The sequence below is a fragment of the Musa acuminata genome, chromosome BXJ3-11, assembly GCF_036884655.1.
Source record: "Musa acuminata AAA Group cultivar baxijiao chromosome BXJ3-11, Cavendish_Baxijiao_AAA, whole genome shotgun sequence".
In the NCBI taxonomy this organism is placed as follows: domain Eukaryota; kingdom Viridiplantae; phylum Streptophyta; class Magnoliopsida; order Zingiberales; family Musaceae; genus Musa; species Musa acuminata.
The window spans coordinates 26,560,001-26,587,375 of record NC_088359.1 but is presented as its reverse complement, the minus strand read 5'-3'; the positions used below and the strand labels follow the sequence as shown (position 1 = coordinate 26,587,375).

At 36.6% G+C, this 27,375-nt stretch overlaps 3 protein-coding genes, 1 non-coding gene and 1 pseudogene across 4 annotated transcripts; 2 read left to right on the top strand and 3 right to left on the bottom strand.

Moving 5' to 3' along the window:
- Positions 1 to 1,019: 1,019 nt before the first annotated feature.
- LOC103971605 (probable NADH dehydrogenase [ubiquinone] 1 alpha subcomplex subunit 5, mitochondrial) lies at positions 1,020 to 6,304 on the bottom strand. Its single transcript, XM_009385665.3, has 2 exons — positions 5,925 to 6,304; positions 1,020 to 1,390 (listed from the first exon to the last, which is right to left on the bottom strand). The coding sequence occupies exons 1-2, from the start codon at positions 6,262 to 6,264 to the stop codon at positions 1,206 to 1,208; spliced, it is 525 nt and encodes a 174-aa protein (XP_009383940.1). The 5' UTR covers positions 6,265 to 6,304; the 3' UTR covers positions 1,020 to 1,205.
- Positions 6,305 to 7,108: 804 nt separating this feature from the next.
- TRNAN-AUU (transfer RNA asparagine (anticodon AUU)) lies at positions 7,109 to 7,180 on the bottom strand. The gene has a single exon. It is a non-coding gene; the product is annotated as a tRNA-Asn (tRNA).
- A 337-nt stretch (positions 7,181 to 7,517) lies between these two features.
- LOC135652998 (putative protein TIC 214 N-terminal part) lies at positions 7,518 to 8,334 on the top strand (annotated as a pseudogene).
- A 2,135-nt stretch (positions 8,335 to 10,469) lies between these two features.
- On the bottom strand, positions 10,470 to 13,980 carry LOC103972524 (GPN-loop GTPase QQT2). Its single transcript, XM_065173978.1, is given in 7 exon segments — positions 10,470 to 10,953; positions 11,032 to 11,237; positions 12,627 to 12,917; positions 13,119 to 13,341; positions 13,443 to 13,570; positions 13,650 to 13,747; positions 13,826 to 13,980. Coding segments are annotated over 6 exon segments (1,176 nt in total). The 5' UTR covers positions 13,722 to 13,747; positions 13,826 to 13,980; the 3' UTR covers positions 10,470 to 10,697.
- A 2,629-nt stretch (positions 13,981 to 16,609) lies between these two features.
- Positions 16,610 to 17,746, top strand: LOC135652756 (3'-5' exonuclease-like). The gene has a single exon (XM_065173977.1). The coding sequence runs from the start codon at positions 16,677 to 16,679 to the stop codon at positions 17,298 to 17,300; it is 624 nt and encodes a 207-aa protein (XP_065030049.1). The 5' UTR covers positions 16,610 to 16,676; the 3' UTR covers positions 17,301 to 17,746.
- The last annotated feature ends 9,629 nt before the right edge of the window (positions 17,747 to 27,375 follow it).

Here is a 27,375-nt window from a genome sequence, read left to right as displayed (position 1 = left end):
AGACTATGCACGCTAAGCCGGTGAGCATCTGCCACAGCAATGGAGGTAGATTTCATGGGACAGAGGTGCGATGGTGCATCATCACGTTGGCATGTCAAAGGTGTAAAGTTGGGATGTGATGGTACAACCCGAAGGGTTATTCCGTGGGCGGGTTGGTGACATCTCCATTTCCCTCCCTAACCTGAGTCAAACAAGACCAAGAAACGGGTCCCTTCTGCTTACTCCGGGAAACATCACCGCACGTTCCTGATGAGTATAAGAGATCGATTAGAACAGGAATAAATAATAATAATAATAATAATAATAATAATAATAATAATCCTCTAATTATAACTAAAACATATATTTTAAAAAATAAAATAAAATAAATTAAATAGAGAGTTCGAAATAAATTTTGAAAGGCCCATAAAATCATTTAAGTCTTAAACGTGCTACTCGAGAAAATTGCTTCATTCTCTTGCACACATGAACATGAAGAATCAAAATCAAAAAAAGAAAAGATTGTCGAAATGGATCGAAAAAATAATCACACTAATAACTAGACAAATCGGGAGATTATCGAAAGGAATAGAAAAACCAAATTGTATAAATAATTATAAAAAATGATCGAGAAAAGAAAAAAGGGTTTAATTAGATTTTCAGACCAATTTAATTTTGCTCCTCTGTATTCCTCTCCCTTCTTAGAAGGGCAATGCATTTTTGGAGACTACTACTACTACTTATTTCATCTTCCATTGTGCAATACCAAATATTTTTAGCCCTCATTTTATTTATTTATTTGAAAATATCAATTAAATTAATTAGCTGAGTGGAATAATATAATGACATTACCCCAACTTTCCAATCGGTCACCACGGCCGACCCATAACCTACGGATGATAATAATATGCCACAGCCATAGAACACCAAGCTAAGTATACTCACCGATACTTAGTGCCACTTCCAACTGTAGCAGTCCATTGGCTCCTTCGGATACAAATATATCATCAACTCTAAAAGACATCTGCAGGAGACAGTGATACAGCAAAAACGACAAGGGAAGAAGGGATTCATCACACATGAAATCATGTCAATGTCATGAGAAAAAGGATCCAGGAGAAAGTCTGAGTATTTGTTGACTTCTACTATTATTCTCAAGCATAGAATATCAAACAAGAGAGGATAAATCCTGAAACCAGGCAGCAGAGCCACACTCACATGTTTAATTAAGCCTTCACTTGAGGTGCAGGTTCATTCTTGGGAACCGATTCCGTGGAGACTGCCTCAAGCGTCTTGAAGAACTCCTCTGGAAGCTGGCAAGGCCGGTGTTGAGGGACATGTTTAGGAATCGAAGTGTCATCTTCGATGAGCTCACATTCGTAGTCCTCGGGAACTCCCCATGGCTCCCACTCTGCAGTTTCATATGTGGATATATATAATGAACTGATGGGGGAAAAAGGAAGTAATTTAGATGAGACAAATACCAGGAAACGTCCATGAAAAAGATGACTAGTTTAGACTTGAAAACCATGTCCAGAGATTTCAACAAGTAGCTCCTCATGGTAGATGTTCAAAGCTAACGAGGAAAACTCCACTTTAGATACAATATCAAATTCCTCCTAAAAGCTATCTTACTATAATCTAATTCTTCACTACCACTCAGGTGGGGAGAAAAAAAAAAGGAACACCCAAGTGTCTCATCAAAGGCCCTGAATCCTGTAAAGAACATATGGTTTGTGGGCTTAACAGTCTTTTATCATCATCACCAACCCCTAGCAGAACTACTGTCAAAGGATCAGGTATTCTGGAGGACCCATGTTGGTGTACCACAGAAAGGTGGCATCATCCAAGAGACAGTGGACACTGGAATATGAATGAGAAAGGGGTGATTATGTCAATTCTGTTGATACCGCCTGCTTCACCAAGGGGTCATACTTTGTGTTACTCTAGGGTGATTGCAGCATGCCAGCATCAGAATTATAAATGACACCACCTACAACTCTAGCATGCAGTACTTCACAATCAACCAACTAGAGAAGATTGTGTCAATTCTGAATCTTTGTTCTAGCCACAATAACCTAGGCCATGATTGGACATAGTATGTAATACAAATATATGGATGTCGTGTGGTACTTTACCACAGACACAGTATGTGGGGGCTAGTTTTGATCAGATTACTAGTTTCACTTGTGATCCACCTGGCCCATGTGTTTATATATTTACATATATAACTATTTTCAAAAAATAACTTTAAAGATGTTTGTTTTTCTATTTTCTCTTCTCTTTTTCCTTCCATTAAGTATCTGTTTAAAACTATAATGGGAGAGGATTCGCACCCTGTAATTCCCAGGACTCGAATCCTTCTCTTTCTTAAGCATGTATATGAGCAACAAACATCACTTGGAACCTTAGAGCCCTCAACCATGTGAAAATCAGCAATGCATGAGCACAAAGCAAAACTGTGGACTCCTCTGTCTCCACCCCTTCTCTTCACTTCTCCCTTTCTGACTACAAAAGGATGGTGGGCAAATTCAGCCACCTACTCCCTTTTTCTTCTTAATGCAGTACCATGATTTGTCCTTGACAATCTAGACTATGCACCATAGGACCCAAGAAGGAAATTCGCAACAAACTGGAACAACTTGTTTGAATTATGTTTCCAGGGCAACTTCTTTGGATTACACCAAATCAAAATCTAACTCACTCAAGCATTTCACTGAATTCTATAAGTTAACCAAAGAATAAACTATTACTTTTCTCAAATATCAATTTATAAGAAATTTTTGCAACTAAAATCATGAACTTCCTTGGCATTCTATTCAATCTACAACAGCTAATTTGATCATATAATAGCAGTTCAGTACCCTGACAAAAAAGAACCTAATTCAAATATAATCTCTGTATTCAATATGCTCATTTAGTTAAGAGCTGAATCTTTGATCTACTCATTAAAAGGATGCACTTCAAGATAATGGCCAATGAACTTATGCACAACAAATTCAGAAGTTAGAAAGGTCATTAGATTGTTTGGGGATTAGGACTACATTAGAAAATTAGCAAAAAAGAAAAGAAAAGGATATGACATAAAATTTTAGAAAAGAATATTGTATAATAATACATTAGATTTATTCTGAATATTTGTAGCATCCTCCAATTTTTACAATGGCATCCATATTTCCTTAGGATATTAAAGGTTGCTTTATATCCTTCTTTCCACTTTCTATTTTCTACATGGAAGTGAATGACAGACATTGTAAGCTGTAGATGGCAAGTGCAACAGTACCAGTATCTCCTCTATTTTACAATTATAATCACAGGTTTCCCTTTTACATTTCTCCACTGGCTTCACACTTCTCCTACCACTTGTATCGCTTCTCCCTTCCTATTTTTTTTCTTTGGCTTCTCCCCCCTTCTACTTCTTGTTTGAACACTACCAAATCAGCTAAACATGGTTCTAGTCAGCCAATTTCCATTGAGTTTAGATTATTCTAGTTTATTCTGACAAATTGACCATAACCAAATCAGCTGAAACCAAAAACTATATTCTTATATATACTACTCATCTTAGAACAGCTAAATCTAGAATATAGAAATTAAACTAGAAATGTAAATCTCACCCAAGGAACAAGTTGTTCGATAATGGTGGAGACTGGAGAGATCTTTCTAAACATAGTTTATAAAATTGGTACCAGGATTGGCAGCTGCAAAAGATGACATGACCAGAATCAGTGGGAAAGGTTGAATTGGGATAGGTCGAATCAGACTGAGAGGATTAAAATCGGTTAAAATGTAATTTAAAAATTAAAAATAATAAAAACATAAATAAGCAAAACACGAAAAAGCATAAGAAATATTTGAGAAATATAGAATTTCTTGTTTATATAAAATTATTCATCAAAAAATAACTATTATACATTTATTAGAAATAAATCATAATCGCACAGGATATTATTATAGAAAATGACTATTCCATACATTGTAGGAGATCCAAAGCTTATCAACCAATAGTTTTGAAGATAATGATAAAATTATCAGGGTCCCAATGCTCCTCTAATCACTATGCAGGTAGACAAATAAAGAAAAAGATATGGAATTAATTTTGACTACTATGGCATCTCTCTATTCTATGTAAGAAAGTCCCTACTTCCTTAAGAAATTAGAACTCCTTTGAAACATTCCCCTTTTCTATTCCTGTGATACTTCTCTATCTTGATACTGCAATGATGATTGCATACAGTAAATGGAATTGTTGCAATAAAAAGTCAATAGTAGCATTGTTTCCTCATCTGTTACAGTTACAGTAACTCCTACTTTCCTGTTTCAGCTTTCATCTTCTTATCCTTCTCGCTCCTTTTCTCTTTCTTTTTTGAGGTTATGAAGTCGACTAAAATTGATCAAAATCAACCAACACCAGTTCGATTCAATTGCTTCTAGTTTTTTCCTACAATTTTACAGTCATATGGCCACGAAATTGACTGGCATACAGATCAACCCTGAAGAATACCCATATGGATCAAGCAAATCATATCAAAATTGGCAATATAGCAAATTGTGTTTCGAATTTTTGGTTGATACTGGATGAGGATGGCTCAAAAGAAATGGAATGATTCGATAGAGCCAACTCCTTTTTGATCTGGTTTGTGAGTAGAGAATCTAATGACTGGGAATAGGATGCTATAGATATGAAGTATATTGGTATTATAAAGTTCCACATACCCAAAAAACTAAGGGAGTGCAAAAGATGAGAAAATCGTAACTACCATCCAGACATGAACTTGATAACTTTCTATGGCATTTGGCATCTCAAAATAACCCTTTCTTATTGTCTAACAAGGCCTCTGTGCAGGATGCTCCACCTGTTTTTGCCAAGTGATCACCTACCTGTTGGTATTAAGTAGGTTCTCACCTTAGTTTGTCCCATTAAGTGGAATTATAAGCATGTATTATTTCTTTTCTATCTTTCTGAAAAGGTATGGCATCTATAGCATATGACTCAAGGGATGGGAAGATCGTTTGGCACTGGAAACGAGGCTTTTTCTTCCACATATCTTAACTGTTGATAGCAAGATCCTTGGGATCAAATCTCATTAACCTTTTGTATAAAAAAAAAAAATTCTACCATTCAGTCGCCTCCATTTCTCTTCTTGCTCTCACCAAGGTCACATTCCATTCCCTCTGTAGCCTTCTCTTGGCCTCTCCTCCCTTCCCTCCCTCTCCTTCTCTCTTAGATAACATTTTGAGGCATTGGCAGACATATCTCCACTCTGAAAGAATTATAGATAAAGACCTCATGTGCAATGTTAATGTTGAAACTTATAAAGGTTTTCATTTTAGAGATACAAAGAAGAAAGGATAAGATGATCCCAATACCAAGCAGGTAAATCAAATTGCTCAACCTAAACTCATGATCCAAATAGAGAAAGCGGTGCCTCAAGAAGCACGTTTCACCCTGATCAAATCCAACAATGAACCTCAAACACCGATAGAACTAGGGCCAACTATATGACCAATAGAATGCTGATCTCCCTTCGAAGAAGAAAAAAAGAAGTGGAAAAAAAACTCATTTTTACAGTAATAAAACCCTAAAGATCCACATTTTACTGCTATATTTTTTAAGAGACTTCAACAAAGAGGAAATTAGCATGCAAAAATAATGTAAACTACAAGGACCACGCAGTTTCAGACAGAGAAAGCCCTAATAACTCATATTCACAGTAATAACACCCTAAAGATCCACATTTTACTGATAAACTTGTGAACAGATTTCAACAAAGATGGAATTAGCATACAGAATAAGGTAAATTACAAGGATCACGAAGGTTCAGACAGAGAAAGCCCTATACACGGACAAATACGATTCGCAAAATAACGATTGAGGTCCAAGCAAGAATCACCGTGACTGCAAAAGGATGGAAAAAGGAAGAAAGGGGTATAGAGATACCGACCGATCATCTTTCCGATGAGCTTGAGCTCGTCCTGTGCCTCCTCGATGAGCTCCTCGACCTGGCCGCAGCCAAGGCGCTTCTCGATGGCCTCCCAGTCCTCCTCCTCCTGGCAGACCTGGAGGCGGTGGCGAGTGAAGCTCTCGACGGCCTTGCGGTAGCCCTCATCCTGGGGCACGGCCTGGATCTCCTTGAGGGTGCGGGTGTAGAGGGAGACGAGCACCTCCCGGGCGTTGGGCACCACGTCGAGCCCCACGATCCCCGTCGTCTCTTTCACCTTCTTCGCCGCCTGCATCATCATCGCCCCCATCCCACCCCTCAGCATCACCCGTCGCAGAAACATCTTTCGCCGCCCCGATCGAGATCTTCCGATCGAAATGATGGGAGAAAGCGCAGGTGATATGAAGAGAGAGTTCGAGAATGGACGGCGTAAAACAAGTATGATGAGCACCGATGTCGATCAGACGGCTTCAGATTTCACTTCTCTAAAACATGGACCTGGATCCAAATCATTCGCGTCTCCAACATGGGCCAGCCTTTTGCTCCTGTCGGCCCAATTACTGCCACTTTTGTATCGTGGTGGAGCATTGTAGCTCTTTTCCTTTTATATTGGTTTTTCTATTTTTATTTATTTTTTATATAGGAGCTTACTATTTAAAGGGCTTTTTACTATTTTATAATATCTTAAAATTAATAAAAATAATATTTTACTATTCATAATCCTATAATTTTGCTTTTACTCTCCTCTATTTTATATTACTATCAATGCTCCATCACCCATCCATTATGTTAAGGTCCATATCTTTTGAGTTAATATAATTGATTATAATATATATAATCTTTAAATTATTAAATTATTTTAGTAAATATCAAAAAATTATTTCTCACCTCCTCTTCAATTTTTAGTTTATCTTATTTTATTATTTTTTAATATTTTATGTCACCTCCCATAATTAAGAGGGGAAGAAGAAGAAAGGAAGAAAAAAATATATAGATAAAAAATAAAAATATTTTATTAAAATTAAATTATAAATTGAGAGGTAACATGAGAATATTTAAAGTTGCTCACGGTAATTTGTGGCCTATCGAGAAAATCAATGATTGCATCTTTGATGTATAATGACGATTCTCAAATATCGTAGAATAGAATGTGATATGATGAGATAGAATGCAATAAAAACAAAGACAACCCCAAGTAGGATTCAAACCTACGACCAATCAATTAATAGTCGACCGCTCTACCACTGAGCTACCGAGGAACAACAGGAGATTTGACCTCATAAAGTTCAACCCCCGTTCTCAACCCATGAACAATATGAGTCCGGAGTTTCCGTCGTAACTCTCGGAACTTCTTCGTAGTGGCTCTGTTCCATGACTCATTTCATAGGGAACCTCAAAGTGGCTCTATTTCATTATATTTCATCTATATCCCAATTCTATTCAGTTAATAACCCTTTGATGTCATTGACATAAGAGATGTCATTTATAGTCTATCTGTTTCTATATATGGAAAGTTAAGAAATCATCATATAATAATCAAGAAATTATAATAGAAAAGAAAAAGGGAGTTTGTGATGATTTTTAAATCTTTTATGTATGAAGATAATAAATTCGATCATTTTGGTCGGACTCTATTATGGATTTCTGACCACATTCTCCGTAGGGCCCTCTTATCTCTTCCTTTTTCAAGCTCGAGTTATGGAAGAAGGAACCGAGAAGGAAGTATCAGCAACAACTGGTTTTATTACGGGATTGCTCATGATGTTCATATCGATCTATTATGCGCCTCTGCATCTATTATTAGGTAGACCTCATACAATAATCATTGTAGTTCTACCTTATTTTTTGTTTCATTTCTTCGGGAACAATCACAAAAACTTTTTTGATTATAGGTTTACTACCATAAATTCAATGCGTAATCTCAGCATTCAATGTGTATTCCTGAATAATCTCATTTTTTAATTATTTAATTATTTTATTTTACCAAGTTCAACGTTAGTCAGATTAGTCAACATTTATATATTTCGAAGCTTAAAAATATGTTATTTGTAACAAGTAGTTTTATTGGTTGGTTAATTGGTTACATTTTTTTTTTATGAAATGGGTTGGATTGGTATTATTCTAGATAGAGCAAAATCATTTTATTCGATCTAAATCTAATAGGTACCTTATGTTAGAATTGAGAAATTGAATGGCTTGAATTTTTATTATTCTCTTATTTATCACCCGTGTCTATTATTTAGGCAGAATGTTGTCGCTTATTGTCACTAAAAAACTAAAAGAAACCTCGAAAAAGGAAGAAATGATACAAAGTGAGAAAGAAAGCCATGTAGAAATAACTTCCGAAAGGAAGAAGACTAAATAGGAACATGAGGGATCCATCGAAAAATACCCTTCCGTTTATTCGGAATAAAAGTAGGATCCGGACAAAATAGATGTAACGGAAGAGATGAGAGTGAATGGAAAGAGAAAAACAAAGTATGAATTCCACTTTCACTTTAAAGAAGCATATATCTCAAAATATTCTTATTTTGATACCTATCAAGATAATTGGGAATTAGGAAGACTCGAAGAAGAGAAAAATGAGACTTTTTTTAGCTTTGACTTTAAAAAATCTATTGTAACTTTTCTTTTTGATTATAAACAGTAGAATCGTCCATTGTGATATATAAAAAATAATCGATTTATATATAAAAAATAATCGATTTGAAAATAGTGTACAAAATGAAATGTCATGATATTTTTTTTATACGTGTTCAAGTGATGGAAAACAAATAATATCTTTTACATATCAAAGTAGTTTATCAACTTTTTCGAAAATGATAGAACGTAAAATGTCTTCATAAAAATTTTCCCATGAAGACCTATATGATTATTGGGTTTCTACTAACGAGCAAAAAAAATACAACTTGAGCAATAAATTGATAAGTCGAATAAAAACTTTAGAAGAAGAAGAAAAAAAGGATATATCTTGCTCTAGATATATTTGAAAAAAAGGGACCATATTGTGGAACAATAAAAAAATTCTATTCACATACAATCATGAATGATTTAATTACTTTTACAAATGATTTAATTACTTCAACAGAAGAAAAGATGTAGATTCCATATAAACGTTTTGGATAAATAAGTTACATGGACTCTTTCCAATTTCTAAAAATTCTCGAGAATTTGAACATCAAAAGAATCCACTTGATGAGAAATCATCATTTAATAATATTGTTAATTTCTTAATGTCAATAGATGAATCTTCTTTATTTTTGTTGGAAGAAGAAATAAGAATTAATTCATAGAGTAAATTAAAATCCTTGAGATTTTGTATTGGACATAATAACAACCAATCTAAATAATCAAACAACAACCGAAAAAAAATCCATTGGAATAGAAGAAATCAGTAAAAAGGTTCCTTGATGGTCATACAAATTGACCGATGAATTAGGAGGATTGGATCAAGAAAATAGAGAAGAACAGAAGGAAGATTATGAAATTAGTTCAAAAAAGCGAAACTAGTGGTGATCTATAATATTGATCAATTAAAAATAGAAGAGGTGACTTTGATATGATATTTGCAACAATCAGATTTTAATCGGAGTATAATCCAAGGATCCATGCATGCTCAAAGACGTAAAACAGTTATTTGGAAAATATTTTAAATAAATGTTCATTCCTTGTTGATAAGGTCATTTAGTCCTACATTGGTTGAGGAGTATGAGAACCAAGGGCTCATAAGTCCGCTATGTCTCTCTTACTTTTAGAAGTACTTTTTAAAGCTCACATGCTCCGAAAGGATAAAATTATACAGGAAAACTCAGAGAAACTTCCGACTTTGCTTAATATGAGATTGTAAATAACAAAAAAATTATAAATAATAATTTTAATTTTTTATTATTTAATTAATATCTTAAAGCGAAAAAAATATATATCAAGTTGATAACGACTTTTTTTTTTCCAGAGCAAAAGGTAAGTGATTGCTCCCTATTTTTGTTATATGAGATATTCAAAATTTTATCAAATAATATTTTAAACATTCGACATTTGATAAGTGGATTTGACAAATAATAAATTTAATGTCTTAAATACAAAATTAGTATATATATATATATATATATATGTTTGATATTAATAAATAAATCTAGTACTAATATTTTTTTCGATAAAGTTTGTGTGACTTCTAATGAAGTTTTGTATAACATATTTACCAAGTTGAGAAGCAACATAATTCATTTCAGGGATCACAATGCATTTTGTTACATCTAATAGTGCAGAATCTTTAGCTTAGCCTTTTCTTGCCTTTGTCATAAAAAATATCATGTCTATCAAATCAGGCCAACACAAGTATCAGAAATGAATCTTGGAATTTTGGAAGTTCCAAAAGATTAACAAGAATTCCTCAGAGCAGTGCATGTACATGAGAACAAGAAAAACTCACCACCACGCTAAGATCAACCACAAACACAAGCAAAACTAGGAGTTGGTGTCAACCATCATTCAGAGGAGTCACTGAAACAAAATATATTTTGGAGGATATGGTGGTTTGCACACAAGCACTGATCCTGCCAAGAAAACATTAGATTTTGGATACGTAGCATGCATGCAAGATAAAAGATTGTATACACCATGTTTACAACTTTGCATGTTACAAATGGGACTATAAAATTGGACAAGAGCTCCGACATCCAGAGAGAAAAGTAGGCTAGCTAGAGATGGCATAATAAAGTAGCCCCTATTTACAGTAAGCTTTTTAAGAAGTGGACATTAGCAAACAGTACATATTACTCAGAAACCAAAGTGAGCAACCTCTTCATCTTCCTAGGTTTCCTCCTCTGAGAACCTCAGATCCTCCATTGCATCTTCTTCCTCTTCCTCGTTATTCTCATCCATTTCAGGATATTCCTTGTCCTTTAAGCCAGTGCTCAGCACCGCTGTCTGTCCTTGAGATGATTCCATGTCTCTCTGCAATCTCTCCATGTTCTCGCTCCTGCAGTATGCTTCTAGACGCTCCTTCTCAGCTCTTCGTTTGTCAAGATCAGCTCTGCAAGAGTACAGAGAATGGATTAAGTCCCAGTAAAGTCAGTTTCAGAAGCAAAATTGATCCAGGGTTTGTTATTACTTGTAGTTCTCCATATACTCTTTTGCACTTGCTTCTACTGCACCAAAAAAGGCTTCCATTCCAGCACCAGAAACTGCTGAAACTCCCACGGAACATGTATTTTTATAGAATTCATCAAGTGCTAGTGAGAGACTCCTCGATAAAGTTGACGTGTATGATGAATAGGTGTCTAGTGCTGCCTGAAATGCCTCAAAATCTTGCATCCACTAAATACAGGACAACAAAAATCATTACTTGTTGTGTAAGAATTAAAAAAAACACAAAAATACACACCAAGTACCACAGTATTAGAAGTTGCTAAGCTTATGTAGAAGAAAAAACACTGAATTCCTCTTGATGACTCAATAATGATTTCCACAGAAATCTTAACCTCATTGGTTCATAATGGAATCTCAGTGTAGAAAGGTGTGATATGATTACACAATAATTTTCAAATCTCTGGCATCATCCAGTTACAGGTTTACATCCAGAACACAGTACAGAAGTTTCCTTTTTTTAAGACAGACCAAAGTATAGAAGTTGTTATGCTTATGTAGAAGGAAAGAAAACAATTCCATTTGATGGCTCGAGATATTGATTTCCCTAGAAATGTTAACCTTAATGGTCCTAATGGAGTGTTGGTGAAGAGAGGTGTGATATGATTATGCAATATTTCCCAATTTCCTGGCATCATTAAGTTAGAGGTTTACTCCAGACCACAACCGTCATGGTCTAATCCTTAGAAATTTTTAGGCATCATCTCTTTTTTGCATATTCAATAGGTGACAGTAACTCCATCTATGTGGAAGTTCTTAATTATGGCTACTGCTTGTGAAACCCTATGAATCACACGAAAGCAGGATACTCCAAATTTGGGGTTAGTCTCATATTTGTTTAATGAATTCCTCCAGGTTATAGTAACTAGCATTATTTTGCTAAATGGCCTCAGTAAACATTTATAATCTAGCATTTAATTATACTCTCATTTTAGAAATCAGTTAACATGTCACCAGAAACTAAACAAGAATTAAAGAAGAATGTCTCAATAACATCTCATAACTAGAACTCATTTGACTCTTTCCCATCTTCTGTATATTTTTCTCCAGCCTTCTATGTGTTACCAATGAACCCAGGTCAGTATGGTAGTTCCACCGCACAAAATGACTCTCTAATAAAAACAAACAGCAAAAGAAAAGCAGCTGCAAAGCAATTTGTGAACGACTTATTGTCAAACATATGCTTAATTTAAATTCTTTTCCTAAGAGACAAAACAGAAAAAAAAAAACAAGTCCATAAAAGTATTCATCAGAAATCTTTAATGGCATGACTATCGAAATCTAAGAAGACTTATCATTAACATTGAGAACATACATATAATTTTTAATGAGCAGGTGTGAGATATATAGAGCAACTAACTCTATGACATAAAGGAAAGTTTGTATTTTGCGCAGAGCAGGCAAGTAGCAAAACCACATACTCCAAAATTTGTTTTCTAATGTTTCAGAGGATGCCAACAAAACAATTCATGGCTCATGTCAACCGAGCACATTTGCTATAAATGATAAAACAGAACAATCCATGACGAGGAAGAAGCAATACAGTTGAAATTAATGTACCTCCAGAGCAAACTCATGTCTGGCTACATCAACCTTGTTAAATGTTAGGACTAAAGGTAACCTTGTCTTGTAAAGTATGCTACAAGCATACAGCATATTGCTCATGAAAGTTACTGGATTTGCAGCGCGAGGTGTGTCCACAACATAAGCAATTATCGTGGGAAATGTGGAAGCAAAGGCCTCGGTGATAATTGCTCCAGAAGCTGACCAAGTAAATACTTCAATTTGACCAGGGGTGTCCACCAGAACATAATCAAGCTGGTCAGCCCATCTTTCGATGGCCGATATTACCTACAAAACACGAAGACACACTTTCTACTACATTGCTAGGTGTGTGTATGTGTATATATATATATATATATATATATATATATATATATATATATATATATATATATATATATATATATATATATATATATATATATATATATATATATATATATATATATATATATATATATCACATAAAAGAACAGAAAAAAGTTCAACCTCGTCAGTCTTTGTCGCAAACAGATTCAGGGACGTCAAGATACCACCATTAGGGCCAAGGTTGTAATCCTTCATTACTTCCTTGTAGCGAACAGTGTCTCTTATATCGATGTTTGCAGCGAAAGGAAGGGTCATCACCGCCGGGTCAAGGTTCAGCACATATCCACGGATGCTCGAGGATTGCATGTGGCAGACCAATCTGTGGAGAAATGAAGTTTTTCCACTCGCTGCAAAATGGGAGCCCAATTTGCAATGACAATTTATTGTTTGGGGGGGAGGGAATCATCAAACCTAACCGTCCTTCCTTCCTAAAGGAAAAATGACATGCCTGCCATTCCAACGACTATAAGGACGACAGGCTTGCTTTTGAAGCTAACACTCGATGAATCAGATAACTTCAAGTTCTCTATCGACTCCGAAAGATCATCCTTCACTTTGCCGTTTGAATTCGACTAAATTCGATGAACAATTCCTAGTGAAGCAAAAACCGATCTTTAACAGAAAAACATAAGCGACTCCATCTTTTCAAACCTCATCTGCAGTCGGGTCTTCCGAATCCATCTGCATCTGCCAGCTCGAGTTGGAGTCGGAATCCACGTCCATGACAACCGCTGATGTGCTCCAAGAGACTGTCAATCGCCTTCATTTAGCAACTCAATACATAAAATGAATCGGTTCTAATAGTCGGTAAGCAGTGATCAAAGTACTTGAGCTTTAAGGCTATTTCCAAGTAGAGGGCTTCGTACAACGACGACGACGACGACGACGCTGGCGGTCGCCCGCTGAGGGAAACGGAGACCTGGAGTCGAATCGCAAACGAAGAGGTTCGAGGATAGATTTAGGGCTTTGGGGTGAGTAAAACTGTAAACACGTGGTTGTATCACTGCTATTCGACCCGTGGTCAAAATTCGTAGGGGTGATTTAAATGAAGTACGGCTATTGATAATCTATAAAAAAAATAATAATAATAATAAAATAATATTTTATTTATAATCTCAATATTATCGATGTTGTGTTTTTTTTATTTTTCCGTTCCCACGAAATCTCGTACTCGTTAGTGCTGTCATCATCGCTCATTATCGCTCGTCCTAATCATCATCGTCGACATTGTTTAATATTATCCTATGAATTAAAAAAATAATAAAAGAAAGAAAAAACTTAAGAAGATAAGAGAGAAGGAGATTGTATTTACAGTCATTTAGAAAGAAAAAATAAAAATATTTAAATATCTAAAATAAAGTTATAAATAGTAAAAATGAATTACAAATAATAATCTAAAAAAACATTCAATATGACCAATATATAGATAACTCAGTCTGATCAAAAAGTATTGAAGAATTTATTATGAAAAAATTATTTTATTAATTTAGTTAATATATATTTTTACAGATTCTTGAGGAGATATTTTTCTTAATCATCGTGTACTCAAGTCTATGATTAATCTTTAAATCATAAATCAATTAAGGATCAGAGTATATAAGAAATATAAAGTTACCGTATATATCTATATTATCAACATAAACTAAAGAAATATACATATTTTAAAAAATTATTATTTCATAAATATTTTCTATCTCCTATCTATAAATGAGTTATTATTTAAAAAAAATATTTTTCTTATCTAGAAATGAGAGCTATTGGATGATAGATAAAATCATTTTGGCTTAAGTGTGGACGCTAATTTTTTTTTTTATGAACACTCACAAATTCAACTTACTTTACTTGATCAAGTGATTGGTATCGCTGATTGATTCTGACACTAATAATACTTGTTCACTTTTCATCGTAAAAAATTATATTTTAAATATTTATATATTATATCTCAGATTAACGTGCTTTGTTTTTTTTTCATTTTTATTTCTTTTATATTTTCTCATAGTTCTGTTCAACAAAATTAAAACTTATTCAGAATAATATGGATCGAATCACGTCAAGAAATGTCCAATAATGACAAGAATTAAAATTTAATTTCAAATTTTAAAAAATAAATAACTTAAAATATATATTAATCTAAAATTATAAAATAATATTGTAAATAAAAAATTTTGAGAATTGTTTTCATCGATGACTTTAATATTATTGCATAGAAACTATTAGAAAAAAAATGAAAAAAAATAAAAGTTATTTGCAACCTTATAATATCAATTGAAATTGATGAACAGCTCGTTTGCTAAAGATAAAAGATACCGCCAATAGCCATAATATCTACATCAATATTCTGACGCTATATTATTAAAAACTACTCTATGATAATAATTACATATTTATATGTAATTATATATATACATATATACATATATATATTTATTATTAAACTACGCTATATATATATATATATATATATATATATATATATATATATATATATATATATATATATATATATATATATATATATATATATATATATATATATATATATATATATATATATATATATATGGTTTAGCAGGTGAAGTTTCTTGTCAGGGGCCCCATCTGACATGCCAATATGCATTTCCACATAGTCCTTGGAGCTCCTTTTGCACATGTTTTGTCCTTATTGAAGGTCCCTATTTCAGCCACTCTGAACCAGAAAGTAGCTTTAGGAACACAAGTGGATGTTTAAAGAACCTTATTTATGTCAAGAAATATTTTGGTTGTTTCAAATCAACACTGATTGTTTCTTTTTTCTGTGATATCATCTTAAATTCTTGACCAGAAGCAAATAAAAAAAATTCTAAAACATTTCTCTATCAATAGTTTCTGATAAAGAAATTTGCAAAAGCAAAAGCAATGTCAGGCAATGGAGTTTCTTAGTGAGGTTGCAATGCTACAGTAGTCACATAGAAAAAGGTTGGATGAGTCTTTTGATCCTTTACCTTTCCCAAAAAGTGCTTTGGGACACTGCTCCTTTTACATGCTATCTATATTCTTCATCTTTTTTTTCTTTCTATCATAGTAAACTACTTATCATGTGTGTATAAACAAACATGAGACCTATTAAATGCATGACTTGTTAACTTAACTTGTTTATTCATCTAAGTATAATAATAATTATCATCATTATCATACACTTTTTTTTTATGTAAAACTAATTAATTGAACTGCTCCCATGATGTCACTTCAATATTTTTTTAACAAAAGTATAAGAGTTAAGATGGGAACAAAAAAGATCACAAATTAAGCATCATAAAATATGATAATTATGTGGGCCATCCACATTCCCAAATAAAATAAGAAACTGACATACCTCATTCCTTACCAGACTGGACGATGAAGATAGTCTGTGAAAGCAAATAGTGGGACCCACACACAACGTTGATCCAACAACGAGACGGTAGAAACGGGAGTGACTCATGTCGCGGAATGGTAACGTAATGATCGTTATACGTGGAACACTGGTGACCATATCGTATACTCTTCCGCTTTCCCTTATCACACGCGACCGGAGAACAAATGCGAAAAGGACGGTATCGATAAACCGCCCTATAAATACCGCATAAGCTCTTCCTCTTCCTCCCCTAACAAACCCCTTTCGGGTCTCGGCTTTGGAGTTCGTCGTTTTGGGCGGCAGAGATGTCTTTGAGCGTCGAACAGCATGACGACAACACCTTCACCGTCACCTTCAACGATTCCGATCACATTTACACCACCGTCACCGCTTCCGGGTCCGACGTCGAGGAGTGGATCGACGAGATCCTCCGCATCCACCGCCGCCGCCTAAACCGCCTCGTCGTCGGCCTCGACGCCGAGTGGCGCCCCTCCTTCTCCCCTACCCAGAACCCCGTCGCCGTCCTCCAGCTCTGCGTCGGCCGCCGCTGCCTCCTGTTCCTCCTCCTCCACGCCGACTACGTCCCCTACTCCCTCGCTGACTTCCTCGCCGACCACCGCTTCACCTTCGTCGGCGTCGGCGTCGACGGCGACGCCGAACGCCTCGACGAGGAGCAGAACCTGCAGGTCGCCAATGCCGTCGACCTCCGCACCCTCGCCGCGGATAAGATGGGGCAACGAGGGCTCAAGAACGCGGGGCTCGCCCGGCTCGCGGCGGAGGTGATGGGCTTGGAGGTGTGGAAGCCCAAACGGGTGACGATGAGCCACTGGGACCGGAGGTACCTCAACTACGAGCAAATCTCCTACGCCTGCTCCGACGCCTTCCTCTCGTTCGAGATCGGGAGGCGCCTCTTTGCCGGGGAGTTCTGATGGACCCCATGGTAACATTGGATCTCTTCTTGGCTTCGTTTTGGGGGTCTACTGAACTGCCGATATTAGGGTTTCAGATTAGGTGTGATTGTAGGTGCATCTTACGAAGGATTTGGATCGTATTTAAGGGCTTTTCTAAAGCAATGGTCTATGATCATATTTTAGCTTTAGCATCTTTCTTTTGCTTATGTTATGCCTAAACCTCTATATGTCTACTGAAGACAACAACTAAGACATAAGTGTTATCAGGTAAATGATTGCAGCTTGCAAGGTTTAAAGTATTTTTAGGAATAGTTCTGTAGTTAAATTAATGCCTCTATAGCTTTTAGTCTATGGTTTCTTTCTGTTTTATTTCAACTTTTAAACATCAATAGGTTGGGAAGAATCCTCTGTATGTACAGTTTGTTTATTTGTTTTTATGATATAGTTATTGAATGTTTGCTGGATCTTCTTGGTTGGTAACAGATGTGCTCATTATTGTTGTCTCAAGAAGGATATCCTGGAGCTTCTCATGCATCTTCACAAATGTTTTCATGTAGCCCATTTCTTATCATAAGCATGAACTCCAGGTCAAGATTTAGACTAATTGCAATTCATTGCTATGAACAGGTCATGGAAGCTTCTCTAGAAACTTTTAAGAAGCAGATTTGTCTTGATAAAATGTTATTTTGTCTTTAGAAATGCCTTATTTGGAACAGTGGGTTTAGGTAGTTAATTGCAACATGCTCATAACAAAACCATTATATTCTCCTCCTGGAATCCTGATTCTTTAGGAATTTAGATGCTAAAACTATGTTTGGGCTCTTTCCTGTTCGATGATACAGAAAGATAATTTGAAGTACTACAGTCTTTTTCTTGTGAGTGGGTTGAATGGTCTTAAATAACTCTTCCATGGCAGTTCACATATACCAGGAAGTTATGTTGTGCTGTATCTAACATGGGATATTTATGGGCGTAGGTAGGTTATTGTTGTTTGATGTCTGGGATAAGTGACAGAAGAACAAATCATTGACAGTTAAGTAGGATACCTTTCCTATAACCACTGGGAAGCGATGTGAAAATAGGATCTCATTTGCAAGAACAATTCCTAAATTGTCTTGATTAGATGATCTTAGCATTAACCATAATCTCTGTACTTTTAAAAGATCCATAGGAGCTTTTGATTGTAGGGGTGTCATCCAATTAACCTTAGATGTCGCTTACTTACATTTGGGATTTCTGGGATTTAAGCCTTACAGTTATCTGCATTTGGATCAGTCAATAAACTAGTGGCAATTATCTATCAACATAGCTGCAGATTAATTCACTCTTTGGGCCAACTAACCAGACTTGCATAGGTTGCTTGCAATCGTGCAAAGTCACTTTGTTTGATAGGTCAACCAACAGCAATAGTTCAGTAAAATTTGTAGCCAAACATTGTACAAGAGATGCAATAAAGCTGTTTTGGCTTGATTCAACATAGATTGTACAAGGAGTCATGTATGTTACTCTTTTTCTAGATCCGAATGCAAGCGATCATTCTGGATTGTTTGTCAGCTGTCTGACTCAAGTGGTTCTCATGACTGGCATCTTATCTCTAATATACCACAAAGTGAAGATAAGATTTGTCCTTATGATCATGATTCTGTCATGTCTGGGGTATTTTAGCAGTTAATTCTTGACGTGCCATTGTTTGTAAGCCTTTGCCTGTCAAAGATGCAATTATTGGATGGACCAGGTTTACCACAGACCACTCACTCTCACATTGATTTGAGACCCGCAGATGGTTGCGAAAGGGTTCTACAGTATAAAGGCAGGAGTCTTAATCAAAAGGACTCTCTAACTGACTAGAACCACATGATAATGCATTCCATACCCCTGTTTCTTTTGATAATTACTTAATTGCTTTTTTTTTTGTTTTAAGAAGTTGCTGTTTAGGAGTAACAGTTCTGAGCATGTGAAGTGTTAACTAATCTACTTTAATATTTGTAACATGGTAGTGCATATCTGTCAGCTCTGTCGATTACATGGCAGCATTATAACTCTGATGATTTTGTCACTGCAAATTATATATATATTTCTGTCCGTTACTCATCTGAATGAAGCAATTCCCTCCTTGACAGGCTTTTAATGTCTACTACATACTGCAAAATGAAGAAAACGTTGTTCTTGTGATTATCATCAGTTTTTAGGGATTTTATCTTATAAGTTTCTAAGTACCATGTTCTCAAATTGCCTGCTTTGTCTTTTTTGTCCTGATTGATGTTAAGATGAGTAGCACCTACAAGACTTTCATTGAGAAAGCAATGCTAAGGTGAAGCTTGATACAAAGAGGATGCTTACTGAAAAAAGCCACGTGAAGTTGCATATATTACCTCCTTTTAATTTTCATGAGAACTGATTTCGAGCTTTTTGTAACCTGCCACTGTCTTTTGTCCTTGTGAATTGTGAACTGATCTTAGAAATTGTAAGAAAGAAGCTACTGCGTTTTCTGTCATTAGCTTATGAACTACTTACTCTCGGCAGCATTGTAGCATTGATGAGTGTGTCTTAGTGTCGTATTGATGAAGCTAGGTGTTCTTTGAGTTGCCTTTTGTTTCCATGGCTTCTCTTGATCTCAGGTTGTGTTTGACATTAAATCTTGCGGCCACGATGACACATGACAAGCCATAGTCTTTTTCTTTGAACATCCATTGTAAAACCATTATCAGACCTGAAGGTTCTTTTTGTTGGTAGATCCATAGGTCATACATAGAGGCGTTTGTTTAGTCATAATAAAATAGAAAAATAATCATCTGTTCGTTTGACATTGATATTTGGATTAGCTTCGTCCATCCTCCAAAAATTTTGCCACCAATGATTATGTTAGAGTTGATATAAATTGAGCTCTTTCCCCAAGCACAAGTTTTTCATTATATTTTGTTTGGTGTTGAATTAATATTTGTACAGTATTGATTGGTTTTCACCATATGTTTGGGTTCATTGTGAGGCCTAATCATTCCTGTTAATGTATAAGTTTAATATTAGTAGTTTAACCTTTTGGAATTAATGATGGACGTTTACCATAAAAAAAGAGCTTACTATTTAAAGGCTCTACTTACTATTCACAAACTCTTTACTTATTATGATTCTTTAAAAAATTAAAAAACTAATATTTTATTATTTACAACCTCTTTTGTCTTATTTTTATCCCTTTTTTGTTTCTTGTTTTCTTTCACCTTAGCTTTATCTTTGTACATTATTGTGATCGGCTCTCCCCATTGCCCGTGTATCGAATTGTGTAATTTGTAAAGACTTAGAAACATAATATTGAAAGATGATATTTTTAGGTTAATATAATTGATTTAGAAGATGGTGTTTTTGGGTTATTATAAAGTGTACATAATCTTAAAAATATTATATTATTATAATATATGTTGAAAAAAAAATTCGTGTCATCTTCTTTTATCTTTAGTGTCTTTTTTTATCATTTAACGTGGAGTGAAAAGATTTTATTTGTTAGAATTAAATTATAAATTAAGGATATATATTTATTTGCAAAAGGATAATTTAGAAATATTTGAAGTTGTTAATTTGAGATGGTAAATGACAAAGAAAAAAGGGATTGCAAATAATACTCTCGAAAACAAAATCAATCTTTTATTAGGCTTTTATCAAAATGGTCATGGATAAAGCTATAAACAAGGCATTTAGTATGATGTTATGAGAAGGGCTTGTAGTAGGCTTGGAAGTTTCATTTTAATTGACTTTTGTAATCATTTCTGGTTATAATTATAGGTTGTGTGCAATCATCATGTAGAAATAAAATTATCCAGAAATATATTATTCAAGTAATCATTTTGAGGGTTTATTTAGTTTCATAGAATGGTACAGTGTTAACCAACATAACACCTAGAGTTACCCAATTGGCATATGGTTAAAATAAGCTTTTGGGATAGTGTCTAGTATCAATTTGCTATCTTGTTCCATAATAGTGTCATGTGAGCACTTATGGGGACTTCTGGTCGTGACGTATTGTCACGGATAAAATTCTAAACATGATGTCTGATGTAATGCTTATATATATTCGTGTCTTTTGGTTTGTTCATACTTTGTAAAGCATGTAGAGGGACGATCGAAGGCTTAACAGTCCCATTTTAGTTGGGTTTGGTAGCCGCTTGTAAAAAAAGTTATGTCATGTAGATATTTGTGAGAGATATTCGATCTGTAGTGGATCATTTTGACCCTTTGTTGTACAACCATTCAGAGCTTGTAAAGTTTGTTTGTAATTTGCATTGGCTATGAAGTGTTTTCTAAAATGTTTGCTTGTGGATCCCGAGTGAGACGCTTTCTTTAACCCGTTTTCTCTTTTTTAGGTCCTAAGGGACCATGAGAGGTTTCGGGGAGGCTGACCTTTGCAGACGGACATGCAAGGTGCAGCACGAATTAGGCAAAACCAACTAAGTCCGTGATAGATGGTATCAGAGCGGGTCAAGCACTTATAGAAACACTTGGCATGCAAACGTGGGGGACCTAGCGGGGCTGCGTTGAGGGCAGCCAGCACGCGCGACCGTTTGGGGGAAAATAAGCATGGAGATGTTGGGAAAAGGAGTCGCTCAGAGGAGCGGACATCTGAGATTGGCATTCAGAAGAATGACCAGCCCTTCACACAAGAAGCACCACTAGAACAAGCAAGCTTTAAAGAATGCATAGCGCACAAAGGTTGAGATAGCTGAGTTCGAGCTACGGCTCGATGTTGACAACCATACTTGATGGTGCTCAAGGCAAACGATGCGCTTGGTAAAGGATAAGACCATGCAAGGTGGAATGGGTTGTTTGTTGGGAAATCTTGGGGGCGACATCATATGCGCAGCGGAAGAACAAGAAAACAAAATCCCCGATTCCCAAAGAGATGTTCGTCGTCATGCGAGGATTGGTGCGCAAAATCTACGAAACTTAAAACTGCGTATAGAGTAGATTGTGTTACCTAGGGAGATCGTATATCCATGTTTCCTTACAGATCCTTAGGAGAGGGTGAAGGAGGTCAAGCGTTCTCCTCTCTAGCGGTGATCCACACAGCAGGGTTGCGACGACGCTCCTCAAAACTCCAGACCTACTTTGAGGTGGAGAGGGAGAGGAGAATAGGAAAGACAAGCAAAGACTAGAGCCTATGAGGCTCTGAATCCCTCCTATTTATAGAGGTCCCCTGTCAAACCCTAATGGGTCCTCCCCTAGTGGGTATTGGATCTGCATCCAATAAGACAAGGGCTCCATCGAATATCTCATATCCGAACCTCTACTCATCGCAATGCCTACCATATGTATATGACTCTCTAGGCCCAATATCGAGCTGGCTGTGAGTCATACCTGTCAGAACTCCTTCTAACTCAATGAATTATTATATATGTAATAATTCACTTGACTCATTAACTACGGACGTACTAGGCCACTACGTCGTAGTCCCCAGACGATATAGGGGAATCCAATTCATTGGACCTGTCTGTCCTCAGTTACCGTGTACCTATAGTCCCTCATCCCTCTAATATCCTAAAGACTGTATATTGAGCATGGTGCTGTCAGACCCATACGGTTTATACTCGAGTCTCGTTCTAATCGGATTCTCCCGGAGAACTCTTTCTCTCTCAACCCGAATGACCCTGGCCAGGGATTTGTCTGAGCAAAAACACATGGGGTATTCCTCTCATAATGCCGAGAGTGGATGATCCTCTATCGACACTCAATAGCCCTCGTAAGGTTGACTACCACTCCCAATGATCAGCTGTACTAGATCTGGGACAACCAAACCTATAAGTCTGGTATCAAAGAGTAGAGCACTCATACAGGACAACCTTGGTGTCTCAAGTCTAAGGACCAGATACACCACTAGGACTACGGAATCGCTGTCTGACAATAAGGCATCATCAACCATCCAGCATTCCGTAAGCGGATCAATCAGTGAACTCATTCTCCAATGAGCACCTGTACTGTATTCCTAGTGTCCCTACACGAGCAGCTATAAGACCAGTTGCATCCATCATATGGACGGGTATACAGCACACCAGTCTGTCCGGTTATCACGATGTCCCTCTCGAGTAACTTATGACCGGGATTATTTAGGATATGTGTTTAAAGGTGAATCGATCTCATTATCGTAATCTCATCACGATCCGATTCTCATTGCACAAATCCAAGGACATCACAATATATATATGCATTTATGCAATAGTTATAAAGTGATATACGTCAAAATATAATAAGCAAAAAGATTATGTATCAAGTCACACGTGCCATCACTCACGTGATTGGCTTGCTGGACACCTATGACTAGCATTGCTCAGCAACCGAAAGAGTTATGTAAAACTCACATAAGTGAGGGGAATTGCTAACTCGAAGAATTCGGTACTCATGCAAGAGCTTTTATGCGGACGAGGGAATGTTTGTGGCCATCCTAAGGTGACCAAAACTCGACGCCATGGATGATTGATTATAGGATCTCGAGTTGAACATTTCTTCTAACCTATCTATTCTTTTAAGGTTCTTAAGGGACCATAAGAGGTTTCGAGGAGGTTGACCCTTTGTAAACAAATACGTAAATATGTCACATGACTTAGACAAAACCAATTAAGTCAATGACAAATGATATCAGAGCAGAACAAGCACACTTAGAAACACTTTGCATGCAAACATGGATGATCTAGCGAGGTTGCATTAAGGGTAGCCAACACCCGCGATTATTTCAGGAAAATAGGCATTGAGATGTAGGGAAACAAATCGCTCATAAGAGTTGGCATCCAAGATTTACATTCAAAGGAATGACCAATCTTTCATACAAGAGACACTATAAGAATAAGCGAGCTATAAAAAATATATAGCACACAAAGGTTAGAATAGTCAAGTTTAAGCTACGATTCGACGTTGACAACCAAACTTGATGGTGCTCGAGGCAAGCCGAGCATTTGACAAAGAAGGTGATCGTGCAAGAAGGGTTAGGTTGCTCGATAATTGAAAGAGTTATGCAAAACTCACAAAGGCTAGAGGAATTGCTAACTCAAAGGATTGGATACTTATGCAAGAGCTTGTATACAAACGATGGACTGTCCGTGGCCATCCCAAGGTGATTGAAACTCGACGCCATAGAGCTTAAAGCTTTCCTTTTGACATGAGATAGATATGTCCATTAGAGGCTGAAGTATACAGCAAGTTTAACATGTTGCTAGGTCATGAGGGATTATATTGGTGAAGAGTTATAATTTAGCAAATATATTCATGAGGTGGAATAATACATAGTTTGTTCAGCAAGACAAAGTAGTGCGAGGGGAGAGTGGTCTCCGAAACTTCTAGGGGGAAGTATGTGAAGAGAAAAGTTGCTCGAATGAAACAAATATCTAAGAGGGATAAGTTTTGATTCTCTAAAGGGTGAATCATATGTAACAGACCAAATATATTGAGAAAGAATATCTCAAGACAACAACTCCATAAAGCTTAATGGACTAAGCGAGCGATAAAGAGTCATTGCATGATCTTGCACGAGGTAATACATTGGTGGACACATTGCGAGATCAAGTGGGGGACGACCCAAGGAAATAGCAAATGAAAGCACACTTAGAGTTGATGTGGAGATTGGATTCAATAGAGGGCTGACTCATGGAATGGTAGGTGCGAAAACCACTATCAACTCAATGCAAACCGAGGAGCGAAGAAACTTTGGTAGAACTTGGTGATTTGCTCAAGCTATATGAAGGGAGTCAACATAGAGCGAAGGCACGAAACTTCCCTGGACAAAGGTCATGAATACTTTAGAGACGAAAGTGAGATCATGTCATTTTATGGGTCCCTCATTTTAAGAGAACAAACTCATCTTACATGGTGCATAAGTTGAATGAAGCTTCGAGGCACATGCACTTTATCTCAACGAATTATTTGACAGAGGAACTAAGATGACTTATCTTGCGGATGCGAAGTTGCGATCAAAAGGCCTTGACACGATTGGGCAAGAGGATATAGAGGTGAGTACTATTGAAGAATATGTCATAGTATTATCATTCAAATTGCAACGAAGGAAGCGATGCATAGCGGAGATTGTGCTAAGCAGGGCACGGGTCTAGGATTCAAACAATGGTGCACCAATTTCAGCAAAGTCAATGGATTTCAATAGCTACTAGGCAACGGACTATCTTAGAGCTACATTTCATATGAGTATGACTCAAGAGCGGGTTGGTGAAGGTTGATTACCAAAAAAGCGAACATAATAAGAGGTTGTGGAGGCCTTGCGATGTGTTGGTAGAGGCCACACATTGAGAGATTGTTATTCGAGTTCATCCCACAAAGATCAGAATGCAATGAAGATGTCACTAGGAGACGATATTGTATAACAGATCATGGTTAAATAGTTTGAGATAATACGACACACACAAGAGAAGTCCCACGAAGGATTTGATCATATAGAGGTATGATCGAGAGCTATTATGAGCTCTACTTTAGTGAATAATATGATGACAAGAAGGGCTATAGAATCAAGGAGTGGATACCATGGTACCATGGAGGTGGGTCTTCCATGTGTTTATCAAATTTTACATCGGATGAAAGCCTTAGTCATCAACATATAGGGGTTATGTACCATCGAAAGGGAACTTAAAATGCAAGTACAAGTGAGTCTTATGGGAAAACTTGATCAAACAAATGTATGATCGTAGTAGCTAGAGAATTAGACTGTTGCAGAGCTTATATTCACTTTAGGAAGCCCGAAAAGTTAAAGGACAATGCCGAGTAAACGAACGTTGCTACTAAGGATGCAAATTAAAATAGAATCGATGCGAGCCTTACAACATGATGGCGGAGGCCATGTATGGGAGTTGTTGTCTATCTTTTCATAGACAAGGGGAACTACTCAGAGAACACAAATGTGTTGAAGCAAGTGGTCAAAACGGATAAGAAAGAGACGACGAGTCTAGAGAGACTTAGCTACCCAAAATTAAGTATCGACTAAAATAGATGTGGACTTGGAGGAGTGTTATATTGCCATAAAAGCGGATCTATCGATCATAAAGAAAGAGATACGGATACGAGGTGATTGATAGTTGGGCTATGGGCATGGTAGCGCCATGGTGCTGCAAAGGCAAGACTTCTGTGACATTATTGAACCCTTACTCTCATGGAATGAGAACGTTTGATCATGAAAGGGGTCGAGAAGGTGGAGAATACAAAGACAAATTTCAAGTATCAAGACAAAGTTGAAGGGCAGATGTCAATGAGTTTGTCATCAAATATAGCCAAAAGTGTGGGACTTTAGGTCAATACCAGAGTGCTCGACTAAGAAACGATGTAAGCACTATATGGTAATAGTCAAAAGTATGCGAGCAAAGAGTAGGCAAAGGCTAGTAGTCAGCTCGATGTATGAAGTATGTTAGGATCGGAGCGGCACTAAGAGGGGGGGTGAATTAGTGCAGCGGATTAAAACTTGTGAGTTCGAAAACAAATTCGTAAATACGAGGATATTTCGTTTTGATAGTAACTTGAGTAAAGTGAAAAATGAAAACTTGCTGCCGAGTAGATAATGATTGCAGAAAGGTAAGTACTCACACATTCAATGAACACGCCAATTTAAAGTGGTTCGGTCAAATGACCTACATCCACTTGTGAATCCTTCTTCAATGAGGCTCCCAACTTCCACTAACAAATCTCTTTGAAGGGGAAGGACAAATACCCCTCTTACAACCTTTTACAAGTGATTCACACTCTTATAAATTTTTGAAGAGAAAGAAGGAGGTGAACACTCAAGCAATTGAAAACAAGACTTGCTAAAGACTTCTGACTTTTATCTCAATCTATTGCTTTCTCAAAGGTTGTAATCTCAGTTGAGAATTGAGGGGTATTAATAGGCCCCAAGAGGATTCAAATTTGGGCTCCAAAATTTGAATTCTCTTGGGTTTCCAAGGCTGGTAGTGCCATCGCTTGTCGGTGGCGGTGCCACCGGCCAACCTCTCGGGTGCTGGGCGGTGCCACCGCTCAGTCCAGCGGTGCCACCGCCTACACTATTTCAGCTCACTGGTTGGGCTCCAAACTTGGCCCAAACCAGTCCGAACTCGGGCCCAATTGGCCCCCTACTTGGGTTATAGGA